Source organism: Hippocampus comes, unplaced genomic scaffold (assembly GCF_001891065.2).
Source record: "Hippocampus comes isolate QL1 unplaced genomic scaffold, H_comes_QL1_v1.1 scaffold110, whole genome shotgun sequence".
NCBI lineage: Eukaryota > Metazoa > Chordata > Actinopteri > Syngnathiformes > Syngnathidae > Hippocampus > Hippocampus comes.
The window spans coordinates 984234-1009085 of NW_017805498.1; the positions used below are offsets into that span (position 1 = coordinate 984234).

At 41.4% G+C, this 24852-nt stretch overlaps 2 protein-coding genes across 3 annotated transcripts in view; one reads left to right on the plus strand and one right to left on the minus strand.

Annotated features, from left to right (window-relative positions):
• Positions 1-399: 399 nt before the first annotated feature.
• On the minus strand, positions 400-4304 carry olfml1 (olfactomedin-like 1). Its single transcript, XM_019876839.1, has 5 exons — positions 3624-4304; positions 1362-1465; positions 1069-1259; positions 814-917; positions 400-618 (listed from the first exon to the last, which is right to left on the minus strand). Exons 1-5 carry the CDS (start codon positions 3750-3752, stop codon positions 415-417), a joined length of 732 nt encoding a protein of 243 aa, XP_019732398.1. The 5' UTR covers positions 3753-4304; the 3' UTR covers positions 400-414.
• A 13390-nt stretch (positions 4305-17694) lies between these two features.
• syt9b (synaptotagmin IXb) overlaps positions 17695-24852 on the plus strand; it is a 45548-nt gene continuing 38390 nt past the window's right edge. Inside the window, exon 1 of one of the 2 annotated variants that reach the window (XM_019876967.1) lies at positions 17695-18232. In XM_019876967.1, the coding sequence (XP_019732526.1) occupies positions 18085-18232 (148 nt within the window). In that variant the 5' untranslated portion in view covers positions 17695-18084. The remainder of the gene's footprint in view (positions 18233-24852) is intronic. The other variant, XM_019876966.1, reaches the window with a different exon arrangement.

Below are 24852 nucleotides of genomic sequence, written 5' to 3' on the forward strand. Positions count from 1 at the left end.
ACCAAAGCAGGTATGCTTTGTGGGACTGGTGTTTTGGATGCATTCCTCCCAGACTGTCTTTGGTGGTCAGTGGTGCCCTAGATAACTTAAATATCTAATGACGGGAGGTGCACTGTGAGGTGCTTTCAAGTCAGAAATTTGTTTTAGAAAATTTCACTTACTGGCCTCAAATAATACTGGATAGTAAAGAAAACAGGAAAAATAATCCTCCCCAATGAAGTTCACTTGTAGTGCACTCAGTCTCCAGCCAAGAGCCACATTACGCAATCCACTGCAACTTTAAAATGAATCAGGAATAAGAAATGACCTCTGTTGCCAAAGTATCCACTCCCTCTGCAGGACCGCTGCATGAATTTGGCTTTTTTATAAATGTGCAGAAAGAACAACACACCCTAATGTGTGTGAGGTGGGATATCATTTACACACTTTTAGTATCTGGTTGGGTGTGTCTGCTTTGTGGTAGTAGAGGAATCCATTGTAGACCAAGTGGCCTGTTCCCTGCCATGAAAAAGGCAGCCTGACCACTTTGAACGGGGGTACGGCGATTTTCTCCGAGAAGCTTTGGAGAGATGCGTATTCCAGTAGGGTGTCGTTACGAATTCCACTCAGCAGGTAGACCTTTAAGAAAAATCAGACTTGTTGTAAGTGAACAGTCCTGTGGTCAAACAAATTATTTTTCTCTCATCCTAATAAATAGCATTGTACTGTTGCTCTGTGGCGATCACATGAGCCATCGTCCCTTCAATGCCGAGATGAAAATAAGGACAACAAATGCCTCGTGATTACTGCCGGCTGCAAAACGGTGGTACATACCTTGGCTGCTCCAGCAGCAGGGTCCTTGAACCAGGAGCCCGCGTTATCCCCCATCTTCTTCACCATTTTGAGCGACTTAATTTGACTCAAGGCTACGTTGCAATCTGTAAATGACAGTAGAACACAGAGAATATGTTTGAATTGAGCTCTTCTGTTGCAAGGTCTTACTTGAATTGGCCCTTTTCTTGGATTTTTCTCGGTCTACATGTCCTAATACTGTAAATAGTCTTGCGTCATATTCCAGTATGACCATACCATTTTCCACTTTGATTTTAGCCTTTCTCTTGAGCTGATCCAGTTCTGCTGCTTTTATCTGTTGTTCCAGCAGTGCCTCCTCCATCTCAATGTCAGATTGGGCGGGCATCTTGTTTTCGAGATATTCCAGCTCTCTCTCCACACGCTCGACACGCGCAGAGATGCTCTCCAGCTGGCTCCTCACCTCTGATCTGAAGGGGAAATCACTTCTCATTTCGGGCACTTCTTGTTTCTTGGTGCCACATACGTACGAGTCCTTCATCATAAAGGCAATTATTCACAGTAAGTCGTACCTCATAACATTCAAGGTGGACAGATGACCTCTCATTTCTGAAGAAACATCGTAGGTCTTCTGGGTTATGGTCACGGTGTTTTGCTCACATTGACTCAGACGTTCCTGACATCAATTACAAAAAAGAACTTTTGAAAAAATAAATACGGGTTTGACGTCAGGCAACTTTAACTCTGACATGAAAAAGCACCATCTCTTTTAGAAGCAAAGTAGGTCAATCACAACAATTTGCATGATTCAATCAAATCATGAACTAGCCCTCGCCAAACTGTTGCTTTTACAAGCAGAAGTGCGAAAACGGAGGCAAGAAAAAAACATTCTTGTTTGAATGCAGTTGCTCAGCTTCAAGGAGCTCTTACGGCGCAAAACCTTTTTATAAAATCTGTGTTTGAATAGGGAAGGTTATAACCAACTTTTCAGAACAAAATATTCAGTACAGATTCAATGCTTTTCAACCTTATTTCACAAAGATGTACTCTCCATAAGCCTTTAAGCCTTGTAAATGTATTTACTGTGCTTGTCCCACTGAAACACACCTTCCTAAAATAATGGCTGAAGTCATTTTGAATGTCCTTATGTCGAAGGTGGAGCATTTTAGCAAGTCACATCATTTTTTTACCGAAAGAAAAACTGCACATTCCTGACTGTGTGATCATTGAGGAGGCCAGCTTTCTCGTGCTCTTTCGTCTTTTTTTTTTTTTTTTGAATCTGTGCTGTGTAAAATGAAGTCCGAAGACCACGAAAGTTTTCTGGAGTGAAATGTGTTGCCCACTAGTCAGACGTTACATCGGCCCTGTAAGATTATAATTACCCAAAACACACAGCTAAAACGCCAAAATCCTGGCTCAGAACAAAACATTGGACGATTCTCAAGTAGCTTTTTACAAACCTTGACCTAAATCTTATTTACCATCTGTAGAAGCAGATGAAACATACAGACTGACGAAGGCATGCTTCATTCCTGAGACACATGAAGCAGTTGCTCAGGAGTGAGTATCAACAAAATACCTGCTGATGTGCGAACAAACCTCATTGTGAGTTGTACAATTCCATTGGACCACAATCGAAAACACATTTCTGTTTTTTTTGAGTTGGAATGATTTTTTTAATGCATTACTTTTAATTTACAATATAAATGCACAGTCATTATAATCCAGAATATTCAATACCTTCATTCTATTTACCGTACTTTCCACATATAAGGCGAATCTAAAAGCATTCCATTTTCTCAAATTGTGACCGTGCTCCTTAAAATCTGATGTGCTTTATATGGGGATCAATATTCTGATTTCTTGTACATAGTATTTAAATGTTCTGTAAAGCGCTTTGTAACAGCTGCAGTGGTTGTGAAAGCTCGATATAAATGAAGCTGTATTGTATTCCCTTCAGCGTAGCTCCATCTAGTGGATGCATAACGCAACTGCAGCCACTGTTGTAGCTTCTATTCTATGCGCCTTATAATGTGGCGCGCCTTATATATGAAAACTGTTTTAAAAAAGGCCATTCATTGAAACTGCACCTTAGGCTGTGAAGCGCCTTTTAATGGGGAAAATACGGTATTGATTGATTCATTTAAAATGTCATTATCCAAGGCCATTCTGTGGTTTTGCCAGGCCATTGTAAATTGTTCTTTCTTTCATGGAAGGGCTACCCGAAATGTAATGTTGCTTTCAAAATTCACACAATAATGCCATGGGATGTCACGTTTCAGAAGATGCCAGTGAAATGAAACTCTGCCTTCTGTTGTCAACTTGAAAACTATGTACCAACAACAGAAATCCAGCCTGAGCCTCTCGCCTGAATCTCTCGACCTATCACAGTCTCGCTAGGCAAATTTGGCAACATCATCAAACCCACTTTGGCGGCACTGTGGACGACTGGTTAGCACATCTGTCTCACAGTGCAGAGGTTGTGGCTTGAAATCCGGACTCCGGCCTTCATGTGTGGAGTCTGCATGTTCTAACTGTAGCTGCGTGGGTTTTCTCCAGGTTACTTCGGATTTCTCCCATATTCCAAAAAACAAAACATGTATGGTAGTTTAACTAACACTCGAGGTTGTCCGTAGATGTGAATTTGTTGTTTGATTGTTTATGCCCTGTGGTTGGCTGGCGGCCAGTTCAGGGTGTACCCTGCATCTCGCTCAAAGACTGATGGGAGAGACTCCAGCACGCCCATGACCTTTGTAAGGATAAGCGGGTCGAAGAATCTATACAGACATGCCTTATAAACATGATATATAAATTAAGAACTATCCCACACTTACCTCTATCTGAGTCAGTCTCCTCTCCAGGTACTGTAGTATAAAGGCATCCTGGGCGGAACCTTGGCTCTTGACAAAACTCACACTTAGACAGACGCATAACAAAAGGAAAAAAAGCTCTCTGTGTGACATTGTTTGCACTCTCGTGTAAACTAATGAAGCACGGAATCTATTGCAGTTTCAATAAGAAATTTTGTTCAGTTATTCTGCAGCTCTGCCACAGAATACATTGCATTCAATGCGTTGCCTGAAAAGACCCCCGTGCCACACACACACGCACACGCACACATGCACACATACACACATACACACGCACACACACACAAAACAGCGATCCTTGGGATTTGAATCCGTAACAATAGTCCTGCTGTGTTGAAAGGTTTCTTGAGAAATGGATGTTCTTCCCACTCCTTTTCGTCTTGCTGCCTTTAGAAAAGGCGCTGCTTTGATTTGTTACTCCAGAACATTCTATGTTGTTTCTGATTTAGTTGTTGCTCCGAGGCCAGTGGTTTTTGGATCCAGATGCACGTAACGGATTCCAGCCCCTCTCTCCTTGCTAATCTGACCATATGTGCCTGCCTCCTTTGCGCTCACCCTTTCTTGGAGTTAGTGCTTTTGAGGTATGACCAACAAAAATAAGAAAAGGGGTGGCCGTCATATTAAAACAACCAACATAGGAAATAGTGAGAAAGAGCCAAGATGGTGAAGCAGCTGAATGGTCAGTATTTTATTAATTTTTTCAGATTTGGCCCAATGACACGTCCGCAACTCTCACACAAAGTGGCTGCGCAGCAACTGAAAACAGCCATCAGTAACCCTTTCATGCACCCTGTAACCCGATAACATGAGAAGATGTCCACTGTAGTAACCGCTGTCCCTGAAAGGGTTAAAGAGGGAGTTTGTGGTTTCAAATTGCGAGCAAATTCTGAATGTAGTCTCACTTGACTGCTTCCGCCCATTGCCTTTGACCAAAGTCACGCCTTGCACTGACATAAACGTGCACGAGATTTGTTGACGAGCCAGCAATCTTATTCATGGCTGCTACATTGCTTACATGATTTATTCAGGTTGAAGTGTTGCAAAACACCAAAGGCCCTACTTTCATGGACAGCCGTTCATGCGCTTGGTGTCAAAAAAGGCACATCTTCATTTTCGTGCCAGGTCAAGTCTAGTCTATTGAGTTTGGGACCGTGTTTCACCTCTCTGGGGGTTCCGGCAAAAGGAGATGCCACGCCCCTGACACAGCTGAAATTTCGGTAACAAAAAGTTGACAGAGCTCGGCATAAAAATTGTCACATTTTCATTTTTTGGTGGGCAAGTCTGGTTTCGCATCTTTTGGAATTTGGTGGACAGTGCGTTGACACCTGACTCGCCGTTTGCACATCTTGGAATTTGATGACAAAAAAGTAGACTGGATTTTAGTTTCGGAATTTTGGTAGATTTGATCGAGGTACAGGCATAGATTCGGTACTTCGCAGAAGTGTGTGGTGGATTTCATTAATAATGACACCAGCATGGGAGAATCTCTCTGAATCATTATAGAAATCCATTTATTGAACAAATTACTATCAGCATCATCTTAAAAATATATTAATGGCACCCCGATGACAAATGGGAAGTGGGAGAAGTGGTCACACATAGATGCACGATCGCGGTTTTGTAAGGCAGTCTCCAATTGTCCACATCACATGCGGAGCCGACATCATCCGTGAGGAGAGAGCAGACTGATTGTTTGTGTTGAACAGTGTTACCACTGTTGGAAAGTGGTGGTGACGTTGCTGATTACTTACTTTAAAAAGTAAGTTACTTTAATGACTAGTTGATTTTAAAGGTACAGTAACTAAATTAGATCACAAGGTACTTCAATCGTTACACTCAGCAACCTGTTCAGGGTGTTCCCCGCCTACTGCCCGAGGACAGATGGGATCGGCTCCAGCAGATCAGCAGATCAGGAAATAGATGGATGAATGGATATTGTAAAAGGTAAAACTGAACAATTATAATGTACATTTTTTATAAGTTTAACGTTTACATTCGGGGACCTCTTGCGCCGAATGTGGTGTGACTTTCTCTTTAAACTGGAATGTATTCTGCTTAGCCACCTTGTTTTTTTTTTTAGTCTGTCTTTGAAGCTACAAAACCTCATGACAACACAGTGTGCAATAAACTTCAGCAAAAATAGTGACTGTACTTCCATATTGAAAACACACCTTTCTCTGACTCTTTCCTCCATTGTTGTTTATGAACATGTGACTAGTCCGTGCACTGAAAACGATGAGGTGACTCCCTCAGGTAGGGTGAATTTTAATACTCCCTCAATACCTTTCATCATGTTCAAGGTATAAATACCAGAGTTTCCCTTTCTTATGTGTTATATTCTATGCAGTTATTTATTTAGCGACTTTAATGAGTACCATAATCTGAGAAATCAGGTTTCTCTATTTTATTATTCTTCCTACATATATGCGAGAGACACCGTGGGTGAGATGAGTGTACTGTTTACTTAATGCTTGTCAAATCTTCCACATTGCTGTTACTTGCAGGCTGTGGATTGTCCCCCGAACTTGGCAATTGAAAATACAGTAACACGTTAATTTTAAATAGCTGGTTGGACCACTGAAGTTAATTCACATTTTATCCACCAGAGAGCAGCACACCTTTTGAAATACTAAGACCACCCACACAGTCACACAATAGCCTCTCCTATGTATTGTCAGTGCAGGCGACTGTTCAAGCTCGAATTATCTTTAGACTACTTTGAAAGGAATACACTTCTGCCTTCCAGCCCTGCACTTGACAGCTGACGACCAGATGTTCAGATTTGGCCCTCTTTCTTTTATGCGCCTCCCCCAAGTGGTCTTCCCATGGTGCCGTCAGCTCCATGATAAGGATGTTCTCTGTGGCCCCGGAGACCAGAGGTATATCTGAGCTCAGAAATCCACCGATGATATGTTATGGGAATCTCAGCCGATTTTCCAGGTCCACAAGAAATTGCCATGCTCGGGCAGCAGACAGGATCCCCGCTGCCACTCTTGTGCCCTGGCCTTAACTGCAATCCTGCCTTCACAAAACGAATTGCACTGGTGGTGTTTTGCACTCAGCTGCAGCTGTTAATAGGTCACATGCACGTAATGTCACTTCCACTTTGTATTTTTTCACTCACCATCTTGGGTGGATAGCATTCACCGGAATTATTCATTTCATCGCAAAACATGCTTCTCGGCTGCTCTTAAACTGAGGCACTCTTAGTGCGTTATAATAGTGCCAAGAGAGAAAAAGATACACATTTCCTTAAGAAGAAGAAGAAATGTCAAAAATATGGCAAGCGAAGTGGCTGAGTAACATCTCCTGTATAGACCTCAAAGGCCAATTCATAGCTTGGGCTCATGTGTGCAGCGATCACTTTGTTTACCATTTTTGGATGTCCAGAAATCTACAGATGACCACTAAGTGCTAACGACAACTTCATTTGTAGTGAAATAACAAACCATGACACCTCACTGTATAGGGTGTAATGTGCATTGTTGGAATGCCAGTGCTAATTAATTTTTTCGAGCATTAGTGAGGACTTGTGTTCTGGCGAACCATTAAATAAACTGATATGATGGTAATTTGTCAGAGTATGAGTGAGAAATCACAGAGAATCAGAAAAAGCACATCATCATTTTTCGTTACAGACAGGTACAGCTACCAGTAGCTATACAACATGAACTTTCATCATCGTGGTTGTGAAAAGCATCCCAGATGCCAGACGACCAATCGTCACACGGGGGTCAAGACAACACAAAATCGAGCACGAGACACTACGTTTGTCTGCGACACGTCTGTCGATTCAGAATCGAGCTACATTCGTGTCGGTCAACGGCATGAACTGCTTCTTTGGATATCATTTAGAAGTTTACACTCCGCATCCAGCCGCTTACAAAATAATTGTAAGCCTCCAGTCATTTGTCAGCTTTCATCTGGCGGTGTGTCACAGATCATGTCGTCGATACCAGGAAATGAACAATGTCAGGATAAGACACACTTGGCCAACCAAGCATTGTCTGCTGAAAAATCAGCCTTCGATAGTGTGTTTGGGTTAATTCCTCCACACAGAGTCACTTTTTGCTGGTATCGCGTTTGGAGGATCAGCTGACAAGTCATCAAAATTCATTGAAAATGCTATCATCAAACAAGTTGACAATAGCTGTTAACATTAGCTGTGTGTGCATGCGTGCAGCATGTGTGTAACCACCCAAGATGGCTCCGGTAGAAAAAAAGATTTCCCAGAATGCCTAGCTCTGAACTGCGTGTAAGCGACTTACACCCTTGCTGATGGCCTCTGCAATTGGTTTCAGAACCCGTTTGCCGCGCCAGGTGTAACTGTCAGGATATCCGGAAATTTTCCGGACAGAATCGGACTCTGCAAATGTAGACTCTGATAGATCTCAAAAAAATATTTACAGAAAGAAGGCACGAGGCCGACAAAGTACAAATAAGGACACTGGCAAAATAACTAGGATAACAACGAGGACAAAAAGCGCTTGCAAACGGCAAGGAAGCGCTAAATGGAAATAGCTTGTCATAAAAGGACCATTTGCAACGAATACAATCCGACAATATCTATACAATGAAAACCAGGGAAACTACTTACAATGAAAGACACAAAACGAGGAAAGAGAACTGAGTGAGGTACACTAACATGGAACGTCTGGGAAAACAGCACTTGAACAATGGCTTGAGTAAGGTAAATTATGTGACAATGAACTGTCAAAGTGAGAGTCCTACAGTAGTCCGTGATCATAATTAGTGAATGGGGAACAGGTGCTGCTGAAAGGAAGTTCCACCCCTGCCATCTACTGGGGACTAAACAGAATGTAATCATGACAGTCACAGCACTTCCTAGCACTTTTGAGCTGGACTTCAAGATGTGCTCCAATGACACATGAATTAATTCAATCGAAAGCCTTCTTGAAAACACTGAAACACAGAATGTAGATTGAATACATACAAGTACAATACAAGTAAGTAAACATACATAAATGTGTAAAATATTCTTTCTGTGATATGAGTAGCAATCAATATCACTGTATGTGGATTGGTCACATGTGCACATACAGTACAGTACATACTACCCCGAACACACGTTCAGATGTAGCCTCATGAAAAATTCAATGCAATTTGTGGAGGAGACCTTTAAAATATCCATGAAGTCTCAGCAAGACATCGGACTCTCTCTGAGTCTGAGCTTTGTCTTCCCCTATAATGTATGTTGATGAGACAAAAGCATATACTGTATACTTGATGTATGCCTTGTTTCAGCATTTACATCTCCAAGAAATGAGCTGGACGTCCAGTAAAAGCAGCCGTTTTTTGGCTGAAAAAAAATCCAATGCTCCAAAAAACACAAACAACTTCATTTCTGAAATTTGTTTGTGGAGTCATATTAAAATCCCCTGGGTAATTATTTTAGGTTGCAGATAGTAAAGAATAAGCGGACTTTAAGGAGATATGAACAGCTGTCGACACAGTGGGCAATAAAATTGAATAATAGATGTATTCCGAGAAAAAAAAGCCCTGCTGTTTGATGATCCCACAACATGGCTGGCTATAATAATATAGTGACTGAATTTTATTCCTTCATCATCCACCCGTACATATATTGCTTGTCCTTGTTTAGGTCGTGAGTAAGCTGTATCTCAATTAAGTGTGGGTGAAAGACGAGATACACTCCAAATCACAGTTTTCTTATCACGTTCACCAACCATATAAATCCATACTTTCCTATACTATTAATATTTAGTACATGTATAAATTCTAATTAGAAGTATAGATGCTTCATAAGTAGTTCCAAGAAGGAGACCAGCCATGAACAACCCAGCACCGGTAAGCGAAACAATGTTTCAAGGTTAAATTGCGTGCAAATACAACCATTAGTAGAAATAGTACAAGCAATGATTGCCTCAGTAGATTTCATGACATATGGTTATTACATAAAACGGCCATGAATCAGTTATGTATTATCAAGCGGCTTTCGTTCGTGCATACACAGTATACCTGTAACTCTAAAACCAGTGGGCAAATAGCAATATAGATTCAGTGATTGGAAATGGACTAATTTAAAATGACTGAGTACGTCTCTGTTTTGTAGGTTTATTTGGATTTGCGAGTACCTTCATCGCGTCCTGTTTGCACTGCCGGTCACGTCTGCGCCGATAAAAGCCAGTGTGAAGTCAAAAAATGACTTGATTAAATTACATGCTGTCAAATTATGACAAGGAATCAACAATAGAGCTACGGTATGTTACACACGTATATAGTTGGTATTCAAAGCTTTTGGATGTCTTTAGATAGACTCTTCTGGAGCCAGCCAGTGGTGGCGCAGCGTTTTAGGCTTTTGTCTTGGGTCCACAAAGTTGTGGGTTCGAATCTCACAGTCGATCGTATGTAGTAATTTGTTTAGTTTTCCAACACAATTTTCATTTTCTAATTAGTACATAACTGAAATCTCAGGAAACAGGAGTGGTCTGGATAATGCTCTGGTTCAACCAGGTCATCCAGGAGTCCCATCCCTTGCATCCCCGTTTCATTTGTTTCATGTGAAAGGGTTTTTTTCAAAGGTGGGGGAGATTCTCTCAGAAAAAAAAAAAAGAAACAGACTGAGCCCAAAAACAGTCAATGAACTATTTTTGAATACAAATAAAACTTTTTGTGCGAGGAATTTTTTTAATCCATGGCAATACATACTCCATGACTGCATTTTCCCCCCTTTCCATGTTAATTTCATGTTATAATGAGTGTAAACCTAAAAATACGAAAACCTCTCCCTTTATGCCGATATACTGAATTTCCACCTGGTGGTGCCAGAAGGGATTGAACCACATTTGAAGCTTCGACACATGAGTCAAACCAATTGCATGGAAAGCTTCAAGGATCTTCATCTCACCATCACTGCCTGCATGCAACATCAGGATCATACCTCAAATCTTAGGGAGCATCATCCCCATCATCATCAGAGAAGATGCTGCACAGCAATCTACAGCAACATCTGGCACATGTGTGTGGGGGTCTTGCAGAGCATGCCATTCAAGCTAGGAGCACCATTGGTAACAGTTTACCGTTTTAAACCTAAATTTTAATACCTACAACAGATCCTGCACAGTTTATTTATTTTTTGATGTAACCTATTTCAACTCTGTCACAAATTATTAAAAGGCTCCATTATAAATCCACCCAGCTTCCAGTGTGTGTGTATGTGTGTGTGTGTGTGTGGGGGGGGGGGGGGGGGGTGGGTTCATTTTAAAAGGACCAAATATGATCAAGAACAAATCACATTTGTAACCCACATAATACTTAAGTTCGATCATCTTCAGAATACTACCCATTTATAATGACAATCGGGAAAGGATTTACTTTACCTTTGACACACTGTCAGGGTTTCTTTCTACTACAATGCTTCAATTTTTCTCACTCAAGTTGTCTCTTTGTGGATAGTCGGACCTCCTGCAGCCCCCATCTTTAAAAATGTAATTACTGTGAAGCTCCCTGCTGCAACAAGGCTGTTGAATGCCAAGTCAACCCCAGGTATATAAATTAATTACGCCTAATGAAGTCACGATGCATTGTTACCTCGCTGAGACGTTTTCTTTATCAGTTACATCATTGATATTTCAAAGCAAAGCTCTCATTTTTCAGTCTTGATATGACTGCAATATGACAGTAATGGAAGTACCAGAAACTTGAGAAGCCCACAGCTCAGGCACTGTATTAAAATTAAAATGTGCAGCATAAGTCTAGCATGAGATGTGGTCTAACTCTGTGTGGAGGCAGCCTTGGCCGAATTTTGATATTTTAACAGAAAGCGTGCCCAGCGTGACACATTTTAAAAAGGGCGTTGTGCGCCATTGTGGGCATGAACACAACCAACTCTATTCGCCACTAATCAAAGTGGCTCCTCTCATTCTCTTGCAAATTAGCACATGAGAGACGCAGCCTTGACATGGTGGAAGAATAAACTTATTTGCTTGTGTCTTATGGCAGGTCGCAGCATTCAATTTACGTGTACGAGGAACTGCAAGCAGACCTCTATGGGCAGGTGATATAAAGCTGACGAGGGAGATTGCAGATCTGTGAAGGGGGCACTTGAAGACCGCATTCCACCCAGATCATACTCAGTCAACATCAAAAATATATTGGATATCTCGCAGGGCGGCCCGGTGGACGAGTGGTTAGCGCGTCGACCTCACAGTGCGGAGGTCCGGGGTTCGATCCTGGCTCCGGCCTTCCTGTGTGGAGTTTGCATGTTCCCCCCTGCATGGGTTTTCTCCGGGTACTCCGGTTTCCTCCCACATTCCAAAAACATACATGGCAGGCTGATTGAACACTCTAAATTGTCCAGAGGTGTGGGTGTGAGCGTGGATGGTTGTTTGTCTGTGTGCCATCCGATTGGCTGGCAACCGGTTCAGTGTGTTCCCAGCCTACTGCCCAAAGACAGCTGGGATAGGCTTCAGCACCGCCCGCGACCCTTGTGAGGATAAAACGGGTTGGAAAATGGATGGATGGATGGATGGATAGATGTCTCGCAGTTTTGAATGAGAATAAATGTCCCTTCCTTTCGCCACCACCCAGCTCACACTGCACCTGACCCACTTGGCCCCTCCCACAGTTGGCCACCAGTGACTCGCCAATGAACCCCACTGTGTCTCCAGAGAAGGGCCAATTAATTGAACGCATCATTATTACCATCTTTTATGTTTTTTAAATCGTTCCACTGGCTGTGGCACAGCTTTGGAATACGGAGGGAAGCGATTGGAGTGGTGACACATGGACATGAACGATTGGGGTGGAAGGCAGTTTGCAGGTACCCACTGAACAGATCTGTGATCTCTGTGTGAAACATTACCTCATCCCTCAATGTACTAGGTCTGTTTGCATTTCCTTTTAAGGAGACTTCGCACACCTGGGTCTGCTACAAGACTCAAGCAAATTAGTGCCTTGTTCTACCATGCCAAGTACTATCAGTGTCCCTCATGGAATGGGACGAGCCGCCCCGAGTGGTGTTGAAACAAGTCAATTGTATTCATGCTCACAACAATGCAAAATGCCCTTTTTTAAAAGCCATGCTGCACCAGTTTTCATGGGTCGCAAATACCAAAACTAGCCTCCCCCGGCACAGATTTAGACTGTGCCTAGCGCCAGACTTGCAATTGCCATGGAAAAATAGAGACAGAGTGAAAGCAGAGCAGATGCAATATACTTTGTTTGAAAATCTAATTTACCCCCCACTAGATTTCATTATAGGGCCACTGCAGACAGTGAAAGTAACTTGTCCTTCAAGGCCATGTTGATCCATACAAGATGGAGCCTTTCCCAACAAGTACCTGTGTAGGCTATATCTTGTATTCTTTCAGCATGACTCAGATTTGATCTTAGCTTTACTGTTTCGTGCTTTCTACCATCTTTGTTACTGATTTATTGCTTTATTGTTGTATATATGTTAGTTGCTCCATGTATAGCACTTTGTATGCATGATGGCTGTTTGAAAGTGCTCTATAAATACAGTTGAGTTGAGTTGAGTTGTTTGTCCAGACATGCTGCTATTGTGTCCTTGAATATATTACTGGGCACTATGTATGGGAACATTCAATTGTTGTTGTCAATGGAGACATAGAATACTTGCCTGTAATTCTTATAATTTATTACACTCATTTTTTGTTCCTCAAGTGGGAAGTCAACACACAGTCCAATCGACTTTGTGTGCACACCACACCTAGAATAACATCACACACCTGCAAGCATGGAAGCAGAGATTCAGGGCTCTATTTTCGTATACAGCGCACATGTGCTTCGCATAATAACTCGCGCGCCTTCATTTTTGTGCTGAGGCAAGTCTAGTTTACAGTGTTTGGAAGTTTGGAAATGGTCTTCCACACGATGCCATCCTGGGCATTCTGGTGGACCAAAGACGTTTTTGATTCCCAGCCCCAAGGCACCTGACAATTTGGTGACAGAAAGTAGACCTTAAGTTTCTAGTTTGTGGCACATGTGGTGTTCCACCACTCTGGTGGATTTGATCGGACCATAGGCAGACATATGGTGGATGCCAATGGATTTAATTCATAAATAGGACAACAGCATGCATCGTAAACTCTCAATCATTGTAGAAATACATTTATTGAATCCTGTGATGAATTTGAGGGGAATGAGAGGAACCGTTTCAATTGGTTGGAAATAATATCAGCAATGTTCACTCCTACAACGGCGCAAAAATCCATTTCTACCAGCGCCCGTCGATAAAAATCCAAACAGAAAGAAAAGTCCACCCATGCGCACAATTAAAAAGTGTTTTGCGCTAGACGTGCCCGAAGCACGAAAATAGGGCCCTCAGAGTGAAAGAGGTGCACAAAGTGATGCATCAATTGCATTGATGAAGCCTTGCCCAACGGCACCTAGCCAGCAAAATTGCACCTCTCCAACAACTGGTCCCCATGTGTTCATTTTTTTTTAACTTGTCCGTTGATATTTATTTAATTCATTGATTTGTAGCATCCGCCCAAAAGAAAGCTCCCCTGGCACCTACTGCCCCAAACCAAGGAAAGGATGAACTAAGCTAAAAGATTCACTTTCCCTCTGAGACTATTAAGTTGTCAGGAGTAAAAGACTGGGATTGTTAAAAAGCAACAGCAAACTTGAATCCAATGTATTCAACCCTACAATGACTTGTAGATGGAGTCATACATTTGTGACTGCACCTCAGATTTACGATTCAGAAGCACGATCATGAAACTTGTTGTCCATTTAACCTCATTGTTGATCAGCGGATGCTGCTCTTTCACAAGCTTTGAGGAACAGAGCAGCCGGTGTGGAGGTGAACAGATCTGTTGTGTTGCTCGGAGGCAGCTGGGCCTGGCTCGAAGCCTGGCTCCATCCCCTCCAATAATGAATTTGAATCAGCCACAACTGAAATACAACAGAGCATCTGTGGAGTGAATTGCAGGTGCACCTATCGTTATTGCGACTGAACCGAATGTTAGGTCTCACTGCGAAGAATATGAGAATTGAGATCATAGGCAAGAAGAACAACAAACGCAGAACAGTTGTAATTTTGCAAGATTTAAACTGTTTATGAGAAAAGGTGTTGGCATCAATGTGATATGTGTGCATGATTAGGTGTTTCATAAGGGAGGCTGGCGCTATTCTCCTCTCAAAAATACACACATGCACACACAAAGACATAAATGATACCTTGCGGACAAATGACACAAATCAAATAAATTGTGTTTGAACTCGATGTATATTTTCGGATGTATATTTTAATGCCTGGTATCAATAAAGGTGTATTATATGACGAAGAAATCAAAACAAATATGGAATGCTTAAAAGCATTGCTTCTGACAGTGGATTGCCATTGATGTCAGCAAATGATGTAAGAACTTCAGTGATTTTGGTTTTCATCAAGAAAATCATGGGAAATGGTGAGATATCAGCTTTTATATTAGATTATTATGAGTTGTTTTTGTTGTCATCATTATATCCATCCAACCAAATGTACCTTTAGCTCTACTAGCTATTTCAAATGAACACGAAACTGAAAAAAAAAAAAACCAGGAGTGTTCTAATAAATCCATTTTTTTAAGGGCCACAGCCCAACGACTCCGCAATAATATGTTACTCAATTAGTACTTCTGAAAAGACTTTTGACCATATTTTAGACTGTGTCTGTGGGAATCTTTGTCAATTCACCCTGCAGCGCAATTATGAAGTCTGAGTTTGGGTGAAAGGGCCTGACAAATAATTTCCGCTATAGTTTATTCCAATGGTGGATGATTGTCCCTTCCTGGAGCCATCGGCTTATTGTGGTGAAACGACTTGCGTGTCTCAATGATCCTCGGACCTACAGTCACCTCATAGAGGTGACATGGGACCCCCTTTCCATAGGTTCACCATCCATGGGATGGGCCAAGCGGGTCATGTGCAGTGTGAACCTGGGTGGTGGCTAAAGGTCTCGGTGGCCAGATCCCCATGTGCAGAAGCCGATTGTAGGGACATGCAAAGTCACCTCTCAAGCAGAGAAGAAGACTGAACTGGCGTGCAAGGTTTACTGTAGATGTTCCAAGGAGATAAAGTATAGGGACAGGGCATGGGCAGATTACCGGTTTGGTGATTTACGGTCAAGGTTTCAAATAACCCCTAATACTGCCAGTTTTGGGATAGCTAAAGCATGGCACAATACGATCGTCATTAATAACGGGCAGGATGAAGAATCAGATTGATCACATGTACATCAACTAGCCTTGTGCATGAGAAAGTCCTCTGCGGGCAGCACTGGCTCGCAGCGGGTAACCAGGTTCTTGGCACCCCGCTGGCTACCCCTGCAGTACAGTGGATGGGGCATTGTTAATTCATGACAATATCTGGTCACACAGCCCTTTTCAGGCTCCAGCTCCATTAAAAAATATCAGGTTGTTTCCCATGTCGAAAATTCACTTCTGCTGGCCTGAAATTTGACAAAATGTAAAACCCATTTATTAGTTATGGCTTCCTGGAGTAATGCAGAATGAGCCCTTAATCTATTATGTTTTATATATCATATTTAATTTGCAAGCTCCTTTGTACAATATTTTACGACATGTGCTGCACTGAGAAGACTGTTTTTTTTTTTGTTTTGTTTTTTTTTCAACTTTTGATCTCCACCGTGGCAGCACAGTGTGTGACTGGTTAGCACGTCCACCTCACAGTGCACGGGTTCGATTTCGGCTCCGACCTTCCTGTGTGGAGTGTGGATGTTCTCCCCGTATGCCTGCATGGGCATTCTCCGGGTAATCTGGTTTCCTCCCTCATTCCAAAAACATGCATGGTAGGTTAATGGGGCACTCTAAATTGTCCTTAGGTGTGATTGTGAGCATGGATGGTTGTCTGTGTGTGCCCTGCGATTGGCAGGCAACCGGTTCATGGTGTACCGCGCCTGTTGCCTGAAGACAGCTGGGATCGGCTCCAGCATGCCCGCCACCCTGATGAGGATAAGTGGATTAGAAAATGGATGGATGGATGGATGGATCTCCACCGTGTATAATATCAATTATCGCAACTTACGACCATGATGTTGACACACACTTCCTGCTTGTTCTTCTTCCTTTGTGTCCGGTATAGCATGTATTTTTTGCGTGCTGCGCATACACATTTCATATGTGTGGCTTGCTCTGCACGGTGAACTAGGTGTCAAAACTTACCACTGACAATTTAGCCTGTACCTCACGGAGTGGCAAATGCTTGCAAATGTTGCTGTTTTTTTTTTTTTTTTTAGGGTTCCGAAAAGGTTGCAAACATTTTTTTCTTGTTGCAAAGAAATTTTGTCCATGAGCAAAATTTCCAACATTAACAAGGATTTGTGACTCAATAAGCTACGTTTTTAAAAGTATTGAATGCTTTTGAAACAGCTAAAATGTCGGTCTCGTTTCAACTCGATTTTCGATGCCGAGCCCTATGCATAGTAAAACAGCTTTGACAATGGCTTTAATGTGTGCAACTTCACTGTTTATCTGTGCAAAAAAAACATGACTGGACCAGTTGAATGAAGTTAATCAGGGTTACATTTAAAGCTAAATTATACTGTAGCTAGTGGTTACATATTAAATTTATTGAGCTTGGTACTATTTTTCAATGTCGGTGAACCTGTCTGTAGCTTTTGATAGACTGAGAGCAGAGAGCCTTTTATTGGATTTATCGGTGATTAAAGTGGCACACTTATTCCTTGTGCTTTTTTCTTTATTACTCCTATCAGTAAAGGTCAGACACATGCATTACATCCCACTCGGCCTCCAGCCATCTGCAACATGGAGGTGGCTAAGGGACATTACCTCATCACTCCAGTGGAAAGAATCAAATCTTTGTCTTATACGTGCACAAATAAATGGTCAGCACGGTCACTCGTTGCTCTTAATAAAAACATCAATAAAGAAGCTAAGTGGAGAGGTTACCATATATATATATAGAAAAATCACAAGTGAAGAGGGACCGCCTGTTTGATTTGCAGGGCGGTGGATATGCCGTGAAGGAGAAAGAGGGGGGGGGGGGAACTGATGGAGTCATATTAACTTCCTGTGCATCTCAGCATCATCCCATTGCGTTGAAAGGATCACCGCATGAGAGCAGAGAGTCGCTCATTCATTCGCAGCCATTGATGCGTCATGTAGCGGACATAGGACAAACAACAGCAGGAGGCAGGCTTGTTTTTTTTTAGCGAAATAAAACATAGAAAATAAACCCCGAGGATGTTTTAAATAGAAGGAAGCTCGTCTAAGCCTTGATTGCTGAAAAGAACCAAAAAATAAAAAAACTGAAACTCAGACAAACTTGGCATATGCGTCGCCATCCAGGGGTGTAGCCGTGGTGCGGTGCGGTGACTGTAGTGAGTCTCCGGTCGTGTGACTGAGGTGGAGGATCGGGCAAGGTGGCCGAGCAGTCAGGAGGATGCTGGAGGGCAATGCCTGGAGAAAGAGAGTATGAGATTTGTCGAAAGGCGCTCGAGCTGCTCTCCGACTTGTGCTCCAAAGGAGAGGTGCAGGATGACAACTGCTTGGATTTCACCTACTACTTCAGGGACCTGGCCAGACCTCGCTACACGGACTCAGGTAAGGCTCCATATAAGCACCACGAAGAGTTGACACGCAACTGCCTGAGGATCATAAAATACTTCGATTGAGATTAGGTATCTGTTTTTTTTCTCTCTCTCTTTCTCTTTGAACAATTCAGTCACCACCTTACGCAACGCTTTCTTGTCATACAGCAAGCACGCAACTTTATATCCATTTGCCCGTGCGCACAATTCTTCTAACTTTAGGGGTTTTTACATACAACAAATGGCGACTCATTTCATTGCAAATGTGAAAAAAAGTAGCAATTGTGAACTTTTTGCTTGCATCTTTGAAAGTCTCAATTGTCGAACACAGCGCAGCAAGCTGAAACTGAGAGTTGTTTTGATTTTTCTAATCGTCTTCTAATGGACTCGATGGACAGTGAGGTAGAAAAGCCCCACCCAACAGCTGAAACGGAGAGTTGTTTTGATATTTCTAATCGTCTTCTAATGGAGTCGATGGACAGTGAGGTAGAAAAGCCCCACCCAACATTCCTCTTAGCTCCGATGAGCACTTTGCAGGAATGGCAACCGCAAAAACAAACAAGATATAAAAACGCATTCATTTTGCTTGTTTGACTCTCAGATAGATGCATTTGGCAGCTTTTCACAGATGTGCAGAAACAGAATATTCAGAGACCCAAAAAGCCAGTATGGAAACAAGATCGTTCAACAAAAATTAACAGGACATTCATTTCAATAAAAAACAAAGTCACACTGTCTCTCCTCTATATAGGCTCCTGCGCATTGGTAATAAATGTGCAAACTTTACATATTTATATTTGAACAGATACATGTAAATTTCTTATTGTGCATGCGGTGCAAGTTGCCTTTGTTAATTGCCTCTAAGGCGTGGCTGTTGCCTTTTAAAAATAATACAATCCATCATTAAACATGTATGATGACGAGGAATTTCAAGCTGCCAGATTAGTTCCCCCGAGGAGCTGTGACCCACTTCCTCTTGTATTAGGCTGCTCTAAATGCATGCACACGTAGTTTGATCCACATCAAACAACGCTCCTGTAAACCGGAAGGCTACAAGTACTGTACAATGGGTGATGCTATCTGACAAAAAAAAAAAAAAACTCTTGCCGGGAACCTGTTGAGACACTCAGACAATTGGTTCCACAGGACAAAAAAAAAAAAAGAAATGTCACAGAACATGCATTTCAATTGATCAATCATACTCTGGAAAATAGTTCACTCAATTTGATATGAGCTACGTTGCACAAAATAAGAGCATCTGGATCTGCAGATGCATTTTATAAGTCGACTCCTACTCTACTTTCAAATTGTATTTGAATGCAGATGCTTTTATTTTGTCCTACTCCTTGATGAAATAAAATTGCATAAATTCATCCATCAATCCATTTTCTAATTGCTTATCCTCGCGACAAAAATTAGTTGGACACCCCTGATTTAGAGTGTTCCATTAACCTGCCATGCATGTTTTTGGAATGTGGGAGGAAACTAGAGTACCCAGAGAAAACCCACACAGGCACGGGGCGAACATGCAAACTCCACACAGGAAGGCTGGAGCTGGAATCGAACCCTGCACTTCTGCACTGTGAGGCAGATGTGCTAACGAGTCAACCACGGTGCCACCGAGTAAATTCAACACACATTTTTTTCAGTGTACAGTTTCCAGTTGAAGTGATTTGTCATATTGTGGCATCCAAATGCAAATGCCAACTTGTACTTAAAAAGTACACCATTTGCCATTTTTACATTCTTAATGATCATTTCATATCATATCATTATCATTTGTGTGAATTTACCATACCAATGTGTTAGTTGGCCCACTCTTACCTAAAAGGTCCCTTCACACAAAGGAAATCATTGATAGACATTTGATATAAAAAATCAAGCACTGATACTGAATTTAAAGAGGATTATTCCCCACCAAAGCGATGGCTGATTTAAATGTTTGTTTTTTTTTTTTTTTTGCTTGCATGACCCAATGACTGCACAATTTCACACATTTTCTGTCAAAATGAGACGCTACGTTTTTTTTAAATAACGCACCACGCATAGATTGTTGTTTTTAGATCAACGTTCGACATCTTTCCTACACATACAGTACATACACACGGAATTTCAAAGGATGAAACATGGAAAATGAATACAACTGGAATAAAAAAAAAAATCAATATCAAAATTGTAATAAGTCAATTCGACATTTCCCTGACGAACAACTGTATGTGTAAAGGGACCATGAAGAACAGCATCTCGATCGGATTATGAATCGAATATTACAGACGTAACATGTGTCAAACACCTTATGGCAACCGATTGTTACTTTACTTTAAATGTGACCAATGACATTAAACGCATGCAAAAATATTCCCCTCATAAACTTGCTTAATGTCATTTGAAATAATCTCTTGAAGAATGACCTAACTGGATTCAGGACATTGCTGGCTGTCTTGATTCGTTCTACGTGAACACGACAGCACGATTCATTGTTAGCTGCTGCTTTTTGGTTGGAGCCCTTGTAAGGAGTTGCTTGGATCAAAGGGATATAGCATGAACAAATGGTTGTTGCTGCTCTAGTTACTGGCCTCGGGAATGCATTGATGCAACAAACAGTACAAGCAAAATCTTGTAGCCCGTAATTGTAATTAGGTCAACACCAGTCCAGACATTCTTATTCATTTTGACCTGGAGACCATCTGCATGGATTTATGTCTTTGAATATATTAGCCTGAAGTAGAAAGGCACATGCTGTTCGTTACCTTGTGGACCAATCTTTTGCTTGGCATGACAGGAATGTAACATTCTTTATTAAAAAGATACAATACATTCACATTCATTCATTTTCCGAAGCGCTTTATCCTCACTAGGGTCGCGGGGGGTGCTGGAGCCTATCCCAGCTGTCTTCGGGCAGTAGGCGGGGTACACCCTGAATCGGTTGCCAGCCAATCGCAGGGAACACAGAGACGAACAACCATCCATGCTCACACTCACACCTTGGGACAATTTAGAGTGTTCAATCAGCCTGCCATGCATGTTTTTGGAATGTTGGAGGAAAACATGCAAACTCCACACAGGGAGGCCAGAGCTGGAATTGAACGAAACCTCTGCACTGTGAAGTCGACGTGCTAACCACTGGGCTACCGGACTGCCAGATACAATACAATACAATACAATACAGTACATCCTCATTTATATAGCGCTTTCACAACAGCTGCAGCTGTTAACAAAGCGCTTAACAAAACAGTTAACATAAAGTAAAATAATAAACACAACACTAAACATTAGAAAAAAATAAGATAAACTAATCTTTCTAATCCTACGCAAAGTGTTGATGTTTCTTGAATTGCCTTTTTTGGAAAATGATTTTATATAATTGAATTGAGCCCAGAGGAACATTAAAGACTCCCCCCCCCCCCAAAAAAAATAGTAGTAATTAAAAAAAGAAAACAAAGCAAATAGACAAAACCCACTTGGGACTTTGTGTTCGCATTCTCCTCGACCCTTAATGTGAGTCGGTGGTTTTATTTCATAACTCCGAAATGATTGCAGGTCTCAGTACTCTCACAAGAACACCTATTAGATTCACATTAGTAGATCGGTTAACAAAGTATTTACGAGACTTTGGACCGATCTCATTGGCCGATATTTTGTAAATTTTATAATTGACCGTAATATCATAATTCACCGATTCGCAAATTTGAACATTACAACTGAAGTAGATGCTAATGTGTCTGTGGCAGGCTGCCACAAATGAATTTAGGCCCCCACTGATAGATTTTGGTGCTAGCTGTCATCATGTGACCTTTGGATTACTTTAACTTTATTTTGCTGCACAGAGATTGTGTCACTGTGCTCCTTGTGTGAGTCTGCTCATCGATACCTTTCCTTTGTGGTATACTACTGCAAATACAGTGTCTCAAATGACTGAATATCAAACACATGTTGAACTTTGAAATTCAGACTACCGGATATATATTGTTCTGTGTCTTGGACCGGGCTATCTGTGCAGGTCCGTCAGGGAGGCGGGAAAAGCAGCTAGCCAAGTCATGTCGATTGAGGCATTATACGCATGTGCGTTGTTTCTCTTCTCAAAAAAGGCAAAAAAAGAGAGAGAGTATGGACACATTCCTTGCTGGTGGGGGGAGGGCCGTATGGACTGCCCATTCTCCAAAAAGAATTTGAGGTAACACGTTTTTTTTTTTAATGATATGCATTTGCAAATTAGCTACTAGCAATACAGTTAGCAAACGTAGCATCAGTTGAAATTCTACATATGCGTTCCAGTATTTTGTTGAAATCTCTTTTTAAATTTAAAAAAAAAAACGTTTTCTTTTTCCATTAAAAAAAAAAACCACATTGTTAAACGCAATCAGTGTCGCAGTTGTTTATGAAACAGCAACTTGGGCTTACACAGCTTGTCATTTGCTCATTTCGTACCGAGGCATTAACCGCACATTCATCATAAACAGAGTACATAAGCCAACCCCAGTCCAGAAGATCTAATTTTGGTTTGCATTTTTTTTCACACGGACACTCTTGTTTGACTTAAAAAAAAAAACAAAACAAAAACACAGTTCAAAAGAATCAAGGCTTTTGCCCTCAGGGGATTTGCGTGCTCACAAAGCCTCACAAGTTGAACCTTTTTTTGTGAGCCAGTTGGATGGAAAGCTTCCAGGGTTCAGAAGGTTTCATCTGCCCATCATTAGACTTGACGCGGACTATTTATACACCGGGAATGGGACACAGGTGGAGACAATCACCATAGAGCGCAAAAACACGAGGCCAGGAGTAAAGCTTCTGAAAAAAAAAGGAAACTATGATTATACAATCAAAACAGACATGACAACATGAAAGACAGGACTTAAAACTGAGAACTTAAACATAAATGATGAGAAATGTCAAAATTGTTTGTTGAAGTCATATCGTTGAAAATTCTTCTGTTTTTTTTCATTTCCATTTTTTCCCCTCCGGATAAGGACAGCGACGTTATTGTAATGGCATGCAAATTTTTTCTTCATTTTACAGCACAACATTTTAATGGTGTGACAATTATGTGTTTTTCACTCTGTGGAATGTTGTCTGTTCAAGCACGTTTGAAGAAGCTCATTTCTGCTGCCACTTTGTTAACATTTTATACATCTGACTCTGGCTTTCATGCAAATAAAGAAACAGAGTCACAAAATAACCTGTGTGGAGTTTGGATGTTCTCGCGTGCTTGTTTTCCGGCTTCCTATTTCAGTGCAAAGCACACGTTTAGTTCATTGAAGACTCTTGTCTCCATGTGCCCTGGGATTTCCTGGCGACCATTCCGGGGTGTACAACGGCTCTCACTCAAAGTCAGATGGAATCGGCTCTGAATCCCCGCAGCAACTCTCATGGGGATAGGCGGTATAGAAAATGGAGTTTGAAAAGAAAAGGCCCACAAAGAATACAAACATGAGTGTTTGTTGAATCTCTGGGAGACGTTTATTGCAGATTTCAACTGTTGTTGTTTTCTATTTGGCTATTCAATATTGTATAGAGAGATTTAAAACAAGCTTTTTTAGATTTGTTTGTTGACTCTTATTACAGTTTATCTATTTTGTTCTGTGGTGTCATGGATCAAAAGATTAATCTGACACACAGATGCTGTTATTGATGAATTCCAGCACTTCCAGTCCAGTCCAGCAGGAACTTTTAGTCCAAGTACACTGTTTGACCCACCTTTGCTGTAATTTCAACAAAATTATTGGGGATCGTGCAAAAACTTCATGTCAATTTCTGAGGGCCTGATTTACTGAAGATTTGTGCAAGTAAAAGCACCTGCAAACTTCCGCATGCCAAAAAAAAAAAAAAAATCATCTGTAAGATAGCACTAACAGAATTTCATCTTTTTGGATGGATTATATGTAATAAGACACATTTAGAAAGTGTAATGTGATTTGCCAAACCTAAGAGAAATTGTTCTGACGTATTTTGCGTCTTTAAATAGCATATCTGAAAGGCAAGTGCAAGTCACGTACAAAGTGGTTCCAATGTGCCTGTCATGGTTCTGTTTGTGACCAACAGGTAGCACTGTAGGGCTCCGCCTGCAGCTGCACACCTGTTGGTCATTGTGTCATTAGTGTCTGTTTAAAAGCACTCCCGGCACGACCACTCGGTGTCGGGTCATTGTTTGTCTCTGTCACGGTTTCTGTTGCTGTTACTGTTAGTTTTTTTGCTTCAGCCGTGGTTTTTGTTTGTTACTTTGGATTCTTTTTTGTTTTCATGACTTTGTTTGTTTTGGATTGACTTTCCTCAGTATTTTGTTAATACAATTTGTCTAGTTCACCCTGCTCCTCCATCCTGCCTGCTTTTTGGGGTCCACCACCATGTTTCGTGACAGTGCCGCAGACGAAATGAGAGGTGGCTGGTACAACTTTTATCATCATGTAAATGTTTTAAAATGCCCCAAAATAAAAATGTGACATGTTATCTATTTAGCATTGTAACTTTGGAGGTTCTTAATGATTTAAGGCCTGTCTTTGAGCCAGTCACAAGAAGGAGTCAAGCCATATAAACAACGAGAACAATTCTTTCAACTCAATATTTCCATCATAGGCGTAGCCAATATATATGTATATATTGGTTGTATATGTACATATATATATATATATATATATA

What these genes read in the sequence shown, in the direction of transcription:
- olfml1 (XM_019876839.1), bottom strand. Translation starts at nt 3,752, where the DNA reads ATGTCACACAGAGAGCTTTTTTTCCTTTTGTTATGCGTCTGTCTAAGT. An exon ending in TCCACCTTGAATGTTATGAG is followed by an intron (nt 1,260 to 1,361) that starts GTACGACTTACT and finishes TTTCCCCTTCAG; the next exon opens with ATCAGAGGTGAGGAGCCAGC. An exon ending in TAAAATCAAAGTGGAAAATG is followed by an intron (nt 918 to 1,068) that starts GTATGGTCATAC and finishes TGTCATTTACAG; the next exon opens with ATTGCAACGTAGCCTTGAGT.